The following is a 10639-nucleotide window of genomic DNA, read 5'->3' as shown; positions in this document are numbered from 1 at the left end:
AAGTGCAACTTTTCAAAGTGTGGTTGATGTAAGCCTTTCAACGGCTCCAACCTCTTCCAAATTCAGTTGGTAATAGTTGGAGAGAGCTATAAGCCTTGTGGACATGATTCACAAGGGGGAGGAAGTGTGATTTGAAGTTTTGATGGAATAAGACACAAACAAAACTGAGTTTTCCCAGAAATTTTGAGTTAGCAAAGATTGTATGTCCTTGTACGGATTGAATTGAGAAAAACCATTCATGGAGCAGTTGGAGGGTTGAATCATATTTCTTTTGGTGGTGGTCTAAGTCTTTGATCATTTTTGAGTAGGGAGAACCCTTCATTTTTCTGACTATAACCCGGAAAGTAAGGGTTTGGCTAGGGTTTTAGCCAAAAATGGCCATATCTTGCATTCTTTCCATTAGAAGCTTCTTCCTTCGGTGGAGTGCAGGATTGGCCTATGTATTTTAGGATTTTCATGGGTTTTTGTAGGGGAGACTTGGTTGTGTGGAGAAAGAGATAAATCTAGGTAGGCATCTCCATGTGACTACCTTAAGCAAAATTAGGACAGTCATCTTAAAATCTGATAGAGGTGGATTCCAGGTGTGCAACCCTAAAATTAGAAGTTATTCACCATTCCCCACATGCTCATAAAGTTGGTTTTGCAGTTGGGATACCGATAATGGGGGTTGCTTTGCAATTTAGGCCCAATCGCCCTAATTAGGTCTCTAGGCTTCTAAGGGGTTCAAACCTTTAGGTTGAAGATCTTGTCAACCCATTTTGGGGATGAGTGTAACTCCCAAAAGGGTATTTGGAATGGTGAGTATTTTTTCAGAGTGTGTGGAAGATTTTGGAGTTAAGGTCAATTCTCTCGCTAAATAGGGCTACTAGCCTAGGGGGTAGGTTTCCAAAGGAGGTACAAGGAATTGAGGATAAAAATTTAAACCAATGCTTGGGACAGTCCTTAGTAGTCATGAATGGATCAATTCCAAAGTCCCTAAGAGAAGGAGTCACCGGTTGGGCATGTTAGAGGAGTTGAAGCCATTTACTCATCCTGAGTAGGTGTTAGGCTTGAGTAGTGGAGAGTAGTTCAAAACCTTAAGATGTGGAGTCCTTCCTTGTAGGGTCATTTTTGTCATTTGAAGGGTCAGACCCTAACCTTTTGGACTTGTCCTTAGGTGTAAGAAGGCCTCTGCATCATTTCTCCCCGAATGGACACCATGCTAAGTAATAAAGTTGATTGCATGAAGACAATGGCACAACCAATTCCTACTGAATTGAAGGATGTAGAGACATATGCCTATGTTTTCAATGCCTTCATCACAGTTTTGGACAACATGAAGAATGGGTGGGATACTCACTTAGGATTTTTGAAGACCATTTTTGTAGATATCTTCAAGTATGTATAGAATATCCGGTATATACCCTTGTATATAAGTTTTTGTGCAGCACCCCATCTTTGGCATTGTTGTCAAAGGGGGAGAGTGGAGTGAAAAATGTACAGAGATGATACAAGTTTTGAGTTTTTGATCTAAGGGGGAGCCTTAGAAATTTTTGATCCAGTATACAGGTTGACATTTAGTCATTTTTCTCAAGTGTTGCCATCAATGCCAAAGAGGGAGATTGTTGGCAATTGACACTCATCCGGTGAATTCCAGTGCATGGATAATGGCTTAGGGTTGTCATTGATGGCAACTCTCCTCGGAAATTCTATCCGGTAATTATGGTTTTTGGTAACCGGTAGAGGAAGTGGTCCAGTAATTTGTCATCGGTATTTCAGGATATGTAGAGCATTTTTGGTCTGGAATCTTTGCGGTGATTGTGGTGGTGAGATTCGTGCATGGGATGATAGGGCCGACATGTAGAAATCATTTAGACTCTATTTGGTTGATCTGCATATGTTTTGGTGATCCGATCTAAGCTGACACCCGGTTACACGTTACATCGCATATTATGGTTGGCCAACTTGATGGATGTTTTATTTTTGATTGCGGATATATATGACCGATGTAGGAGATCATTTTGATATACGACATATGCGAGTAGTGATTGAGAAACCTGTTTGGTGCAGTTTCACGTGCACATTCTTGATCCAGTAGCTAATTGAGAAGCTAAACAGAGCAGAGTTGCAGAGGTGTTATAATCAGACTTTTTGCACTGAACCAGAACTCATCCAGGCATTGTTTGATGCTATTTTGGAGTTCAATCATTGTAGTTCTCATTGTAAATGATCTTTAAGTCAGTGAGACTTCCATATTGTAATCTGAGCATTGAGCTCTAGGCAGTGAGCCTGAATGCATGTGCATTCCCCCTGTGTAATATTTATGTCCTCCTGATCACAATATATGAATATTGTGGGTTCCAATCCCACCGTGATTTTTCCCTTTCTGGGTTTCCATGTAAAAACCTTGTTGTTATGATTTTGTGGTTGATTATCTTGTGTTTTTTGCATTTTTTCTTTCTTACATTTGCTTCCAGTGGTTTGAGAATAAATTTGAAATTTTATTTACCAATAGAACATTGATTCACCCCCCTCTCAGTGTTCCTTGATTCCAACAACATCTAGAATAAATTGAAGTCTTGAGTGACAAATTAAAGAATATCTTGATAAATTGGGAAATACTTGAATATCTCATAGTTACTGCAAATCAAATAAAGTTGTGTATCTTCTGAAAAATAAGGGAGTTGAATTGGCCAATGGAGAGTGTGTTATTGGAGATAAGGATCATTGGCCAGGGCTTGGGAAGATTCTAGATAAGGACTTAGGATCATGACCACCTCTCTTTGAGTCGGGGTTGAGTAAGAATGACGATTTGATTGAACAAGCAATGCCAAGCAAATGTTTTTTCCTCACATGTGTTCATTTTGGAAATAAGGAAAAATCTGTTGGGGTAGAACGTTACAGTAGATACACATGCTGGTGCTAGGCTTGTTTGGTTCATAAGGATTAGTGGCGGCATACCTTAAAGATTAGACTTGAGGTGGCATACGAAGGAATCTTCCTAGATCAAATGAAATGATAGGTAATCATATGAGTTGATCAAATGAAGATTCCTTCGTATGATAGGTAATCATATGAAGGAATCTTCCTAGATCAAATGAAAGAATAGAGGAATATGAGGTTTTGGCAGTTGAAATTGAAAACGAAAATGGGAAAAACAAGGAACAAATCTTGGGGGGAGAACAGTAGGATCATACTTGCAAGATTGACTGGATTTCGTGGATAACTGTGACACCAACTAGAATGGTTGGTAGCTATTTATTAAAGGCCAACACCATGAACCATTCACTCTTGAAGAAATAAATGATGGTTGTAATATTTGGTGTGAAGTGTCAGTGTGTGGTTTCGAATGTAGCCACTGAATCTCTCGAGGAATAGGTGTGCACCACCTATTTCAGTAGGGAACAAGGAAGAAAATTTGTTTGTCATCAAAATTTTGTGACTAGAATTCTAGGCTGGAGGCCATGTTCATGATGGGTTGGTTATTTATGAGAACATGTTTTCTCCCATTGTGCAAATTCTTGGTTATGCACTCAATGCTTGTGGGATCTAGTGAGATGCATGGTTAGGGAGGAGAATGTCTCGACAATCATTTCTGCTTTGGACCAGTTGGAGATAGTGTTGGCACCATAGGTGATGCTGGTTTTCTTCGTTTTGAATGCTGGATGAAAGAAGACGAAGATGATAAAGGCATGCGAGCTGAATAAGAAGGGCATTGGAGTGTGATAGTTTGATTATTATTTGACTAATTATTGAGAGTCACATTGCTAGCTAAGATCTTATCTAGATTCATTGAATCTAGACACTTGTCACAAAAGTCAAATTAACATTTCATCTCATCCATTCATTTCATACTACGTTTCCAAATCTCAATCATTCACATAAGGATATGCCCTAGTGTTGCCCTAATAAAATCTTAAATCTAGCCAATATCCCTCACGTGACACTTATCACATGACTACAACTTTTGATCTAAACGCTAATCCCTAAATTAATCCAAGTCATCCATCAACCAATCTATCTAAGCCCTTGATTTTCCTCTTGAAAATTCTACAAATGAGAGGCCCTCATCCCATTTGCATATATAATCTTATGCTATTGTTATGTTGTCCAATTTTCTCTTGAATCATCTCCGTCATATCACCATATTGTTTGTTTTATAAACAACTACATTCTATTCATCAAAGGAGCAAATCAAGAGAGCGTTGGGTGCAACTTTTCTTCTAGTTCAATAGGAGAAGAAAGGAATAAACAAGCTAAAAAGGTTTCATATTGCTTTGAATCTTTATGTTATTCCCCTTGTTTTTTTTTCTTTGTCTTCACTATTCATCATGCATGTGATCTCGTACCCATTGCTCTATTTAAGAGACCAAGCACATCTTGAATTAGATGCTCAATACCAAGATAAATGAGTACCACCTACTCAACTACATTTCCCCTACATATAATATTTCATTACTCATATATTGATAACTATAGCAAGAACAAAGACACTTTCAAATGCAATATCATGACTAATATGCCTAGACCATCAATTTCCAAGTCTACATTTATTGGTATCATAAAGTTAGTACACCGAGGTCAACCCACTCAACTACACTCCCTACATAAAATCTTTCATTGGACATATATTAATAAGTATAGCAAGAACAAAGAACAAAGACATTTTCAAATGAAAAATTATAACTAATATACATAGATCATCAATTTCCAAGTCTACCTTCCTTGGTATCATTACTAGAATACTAGGTCAATAATCTTTCAAATCTGGAGTTGTTGATATCATTATTACTGTAGTAAGGTCATCATCTTTCAAGTCTACATTGGTTGGTATCATAACTAGTATACCTAAATCATCAACTTCTAAGTCTAGATCATCAACTTTTCTTTTTTTTTTATTAATTTAAATTATTCATATAAAAATTATAAATATTTCTTTTAATTAATCTAGATTAACTTTAAGGAAAGTAAAAGTTTACTTTTCCATAACAAATAATTTTTATTTTTTTGGAATTTTACTTTCCTTATTTGTAATCTTTTTGCTTTTAAAAGAAAATAAAATAAAATTTTGGAAGGGAATTTTACTTTCCTTATTTGCAACTTTTTGCTTTATTGAAAAAAAACGAAACATTCTTTTTAACTAAGCGGGAATTTTTACAGCGGACCTAAGAAATTGCGTTACCTACCTCTATTTATAGTAAAACAAATTCAAAAAGTAAAAAAAAAAAAGAAATTTCCTCAACGTCTCGTTAAATGAGCCGTAATCGTACTGATAACGACCAATAACGTGTAAAATGCCACTCGATAGGATTAACTCATAATTCCCACAAGATAAATCACAATTTTCAAGACTCCTATATCAATTGCCCTTAAAACTCCACTTGCACCGCGTTAAAAGTCGGTAAAGGAAATTAACACCGGAAAATGAAAATGTTTTACAGGGCCCACAAAACAAGTATACAGACAAAAGTGAAAATCAATCTGGCAATTGCTCTAGTGTTTTCTTGGGGTGGTCCAATGGGCCAAATGGACTACAGAGAGTGTTACGTGTCTTACAGTCAAACGTGTTTGTGGAAATAGCTGGAAAGATTGCCTCCTGTGGTTGGAATTTGGGGCATAGCGAAATTTCTAAGTTTGGTGTAGAGAAGATGAAATGCCTGATGTGGCATTTGAGATAAAATCTCAAGAGCACGTTTTGTGACTTGTCAGTGTATAAAGGCTCAGAAGTGGGTGTACTACCAAGCTTTGTTGGCCTAAACAATGGCTTGTGTGTGTTGTGAATCGGTAGTTATTTTCTTGTTGCTGGCTCTGGGCTTCTCTGGTGTTGTCTGCAATGGAGGAGATTCAGCTCTGAGTGAGAGGTCCTCAAGGAGTTTGTTGCAGAATGGACTGGGTATGACCCCTCCAATGGGGTCAGTCAGATTGCATGTTCTTTTGTGTCTTGTTCAGTTGATGTGGATTTTGAGATCTTGTTTGATCAATGGAGTTTTAAGTACTGTGGTGATGTGACTTGTTTTGTCTCTTTTTGTTTTCTGTTGGTGGGTGTTGCAGATGGAATAGTTGGAACCACTTTCAATGTGATATCAATGAAAACATCATTAAGGAAACTGGTATGAAATGGATAGTAAATACTCTGTCTAATCAGGGATTGGCTGCTTGGTTTAGATACTCAATCTCAATTACAAACAATGTAGAGCGCCAGATTTGCTTCTTGCTATCGTTTCTGGATTTGTTTGTGTTTGTATTAATCATATTCTGCAATCATCATTATTCCAGATTCAATTCTGTTTGTTTTTTCATCAACAGTCAAATCATACTCTGATTCATCTTCAGAATGATAGAAAGCTCAAGGAATAGAATAAAAACGAAAAGCTCAATATTTGGAAACACACTAGATTTGCTGCTTTGTTTCAAAGTCTATTGTCAGTTTCATAAAAATGAAGTATTGGGAATCCTAGCATCTTCTTTTTTTAACTGTGTTTTCTTGGTCCCTGCAGCTGATGCATTGGTTTCAACTGGCTTCAAGGATCTTGGATATGAGTATGTGAATATAGGTAAATCTACTCTGCTTGTACAGGCACACAAGTATAACGTGTTATTGGACTGGAGCAAATTTTCTGCATTATTATAAGTCTTCCTTTGTGTGGCTTAGATCTGGGATCAAGGCTCGACAATATTTTGGGTCACTGCATTACTAATGTGTGTATTCTTGGTGATTTGAATTCTTCATATTGGATTGACCAGATGATTGCTGGGGGGAGTTCAAGCGAGCTGAAAATGTGTGTCTTCACATCCAACAGCCTTTTTTTTTTGTGGTTCTATGTTTTCAATTTTTCTCTGTGTGTAAGCCAGATTGTCAGCTAATTACATGTTGAATCTCTCTGATTTCACAGGGAAAATTGGTTCCAAATGCTTCAACATTCCCATCTGGCATCAAGGCGCTTGCAGACTATGTTCACAGCAAAGGTCTCAAATTGGGGATATATTCAGATGCTGGGTATGGAAACCAGAGATCTATTGTCTGAAATTTTGCAGGGTAGAAGTATCATATCACTTTTCTTATTCATTGCTTTTTTTCTCTGAATTTCCTTGACTTTTCAGATACTATACTTGTGCCAAGGCACAACCAGGTTCCTTAGGATATGAACAATTAGATGCAGATACTTTTGCCGAATGGGTACATCCACTTCATCCTCTTACAGACCCAAATTCAAATTTTCAATTTAAGTTTTGAACAAACGAAATTGGCCTCATTGATTGTTGTTCATGATAGGAAGTGGACTATCTCAAATATGACAACTGCAACACGGATGGCAGTAAGCCAGAAGCTCGGTATGTCTGTCTTTGTTATCATTCAAGATCTACTTGGGTTATCCAAATGTGTGGTCAAAATAGCGAAAGTATTGTTATAGTTAGTCATGGGTGTTTAAGATAAGAATGCATTGTTCTCCAATCTTTCCTGAGGACCAATTAACTAAGTATAGGTTGTTTTAAGATACGATTGACTTGTTCTTCAATCTTTTATGGGGAGCAATCAACTAAGTATACTTTATTTTTGCATCAAATTACAGATACCCAATAATGAGAGATGCACTTCTCAAAACAGGGCGTCCGATATTTTACTCTCTGTGTGAATGGTAACACTGAGCTATTTGCAGCATAGAAATGCCACTGGATATAAATCTAAATCTTCCTGTAAATGTCATGCTGCTAATTGACATTATGTTCTTGCAGGGGAGTAGACCAACCTGCTACATGGGGCGGGAAAGTTGGAAATAGCTGGAGGACAACAAAAGACATTAACAACACTTGGGATAGGTGAAAAGCTCAATCCCAAATTCATGGATTGCTATGGTGCTTTACAATAACCCTTATGGTAGACTAATTGTTCAGAACATAGATGCTTAAATGGTTCATTTGGTGCAGCATATCTTCTCGAGCAGATCTGAACAACAGATGGGCAGACTATGCAGGACCAGGAGGATGGAATGGTGAGGACCTTCCCGATTAAAGAGAAAGGCAATTAATATTTCACATTACTTGAATTTTACTGAAATCATAACAGGGAACATAATTGGTTTTTTTATACTGGCCTAAAACTAAAATTATCACTAGCAAGTTCAGACCTAATTTCTGTAAGCATCCATCTTAGCCTACTCAAGGTTCAAATACAGATAGTCGCTGTTTGGGTTTGAAAATGTCTATGGTTTAGACATAAACGACTTTATAACAAAGAATCAATCACCCATTTTTTAGCCTTTATGCTCTGCTACATAATCCTGACCCTATGCCATGGAACCAATCGTACTCATTATGCATTTGTGGATCAGATCCTGACATGTTGGAGGTAGGAAATGGTAACGTGAGCAGAGAAGAATACCGTTCACATTTCAGTCTCTGGGCCCTAATGAAGGTAACGCTTATTTTATCCTTCAATCCGAAAGTTTGTGGATGCTCATATTTATTTTATCAAATCTTGTCCGGGAAATAGGGAGTTTGTTATGGTATAGCTGAAGAAAGCTCGGGAAACAATGTTATCCACACTGAAGCATTGAACCCTAACCCAAAATACATTTCTGTTTCATTAGGAATTTTTCAATGGGAACACTACTATTATGAGAAAAACAAGTGTTGTCAAGTATATACTGAATGAGGATGATTAACAAATTGAAATGCTGTTTCCTCTTAATCATGATTGCAGGCACCATTGCTGATTGGATGTGATGTGAGATCTATGAGTTCAGGGACAAGAGACATTCTTGGCAATGCAGAGGTGATCGCAGTCAATCAAGGTAAGATTCTTTTTAAAGTAGGCCCGCTAGAATGGTGTGCATCTAGGTCTTGGTCTATTTTCTAATCAAAGTGCTTAAAGGCTCACTGGAGTAAATGGGTTGGAATCGGTTTTGATTTTTATGAAGCATTCGTAATCCTACATTCTCTCACTAAGGTTCACCACAATAAAATATATCAATTACCACTTTTCAGACCAAAGAAAGAAGATGAGAACTGACTCCTAATCCCCTGTCTTCAAATTCTCTGCAGACCCATTGGGAGTACAAGGGAAAAAAGTGACCAAATATAAACAGCTTGAGGTATTCATGTTCATCGCAGATTGTTTGATTCTTGTAACACTCTTTCACAGTATATGCCATTTATATATATTGTACCTTGAAGCATTATCAAATGGCTCATGCAGGTGTGGGCAGGGCCTTTATCCGACAATCGTGTGGCTGTAATCCTATGGAACAGAAGTGAGACAAGAGCTATGATCACAGCCTTATGGGAGAAGATTGGTCTCGACCCCGAAGAAGAAGTTAAAGTCAGGAACTTATGGAAGGTAATATAGTACTCTAGAGTCACATCAAAATTGTTCATCATCTTTGAAACCCATAGACCAATAATGATTGAAAGGACCTTTAAAGCAATATTCCATGTGGATACGTCCCCCACCTCAAAATCAGCGTCCCTTGTAGGAAGACTTTTTTGAGGCTTAGGTACTTTAGGAAAATGTCCTTTCACGGTATCACCATTTCTGTGACTTCCACCACCTCTGCTGGAATGCTGTCAGGTACCTTGCTATATGGAACATGTCATTACATACTGATTGTAAACTTTAATTTCATGAAAATTATTTGGATTTTCATAGGCACCTACAGAAATGTTATATTGTAGATTTTGCCTTTATCTAAGTCTATATAGAGGGGTAGCCAGAATTCATGCACTTCCCACTCAAGTTTTGAATGAACACTTCATGATAAATAGCCGGGTAGATAGCTACTAGAATGAAGATGGAAGGTCTTGATAAAGAATTCAATTCACCTCTATTTTTATATTAGCACCACCCCACCACCGCTTCATTGTTGTCCATCTACCATCCCCTCACCATCCCCAAATTTAAGCTCTTAACCCTCAATCCTTGAAACCTTTCCCCACATCCCCCTCCGGTCATAAAACTCTGGAACTATGAAATTAATAGTTTTTTATATATGAATGCTAAAAGGCATTTGAAAGTATTGATGGATCATGGCATTGATGTTGATTTTGCAGCATAGAACTGAGGCAGGGACCCACAAAGGCAAGCTGACAGCATCAGTGAAACCACATGCTGTTAAAATGTATATTTTAACAAAAATTCATCAGTAAATCATTACTAATGAGATTTTTCCCAATACAAGTTGAACCCATAACTGGTAGGTTCATCTTGATTGTTCATAACGGTTGGTTCATTTTGGGAAAATATGTGAGATTCCCCTGGCAAATAATATCATTATTGGAATAAAGTTGTTTGGCATTCTTTGGATCTATTTGATCCTCTGGCTTAAGGTTGAAAAGCTTATGAATTATGTACAAACATTTTCATGATCATTGCATTTATAATAAAATGCATGAAAAGCAATGAGATGAAGTGTTACAATGAAATTTCCTGTCTTTTGTTTTTCTTTTTAAATTAGTGCATTATAATGTGTATTGGTGACGACCACTTTATGCATGGGACCCCACGATAAAACTCAATTATATTTTCCAAGGTGTTGAATGTTCTCTAGTTGCTATTGCTAATTATCATTAGATATTCTCTACAAGGAAGGCCACAAACTAAAAACAAATCTAGTAACATTACAATTGGCTCATATCCTCTTTGATAAATGTTATTTTGTGGGGG

The 10639-nt window shown here is 37.2% G+C and overlaps 1 protein-coding gene across 1 annotated transcript; it reads left to right on the top strand.

The window, feature by feature from the left end:
* The first annotated feature begins 5471 nt into the window (after positions 1-5471).
* On the top strand, positions 5472-10398 carry LOC131046203 (alpha-galactosidase). The gene is made up of 15 exons (XM_057979882.2): positions 5472-5891; positions 6031-6089; positions 6477-6533; positions 6724-6758; positions 6873-6976; positions 7081-7156; positions 7253-7311; positions 7551-7616; positions 7714-7797; positions 7906-7970; positions 8310-8392; positions 8681-8771; positions 9022-9071; positions 9176-9316; positions 10027-10398. The coding sequence occupies exons 1-15, from the start codon at positions 5740-5742 to the stop codon at positions 10120-10122; spliced, it is 1218 nt and encodes a 405-aa protein (XP_057835865.1). The 5' UTR covers positions 5472-5739; the 3' UTR covers positions 10123-10398.
* The last annotated feature ends 241 nt before the right edge of the window (positions 10399-10639 follow it).

The sequence above is a fragment of the Cryptomeria japonica genome, chromosome 2 (assembly GCF_030272615.1).
Source record: "Cryptomeria japonica chromosome 2, Sugi_1.0, whole genome shotgun sequence".
NCBI classification, from domain to species: Eukaryota; Viridiplantae; Streptophyta; class Pinopsida; order Cupressales; family Cupressaceae; genus Cryptomeria; species Cryptomeria japonica.
This window is presented reverse-complemented; position numbering and strand designations above follow the sequence as displayed.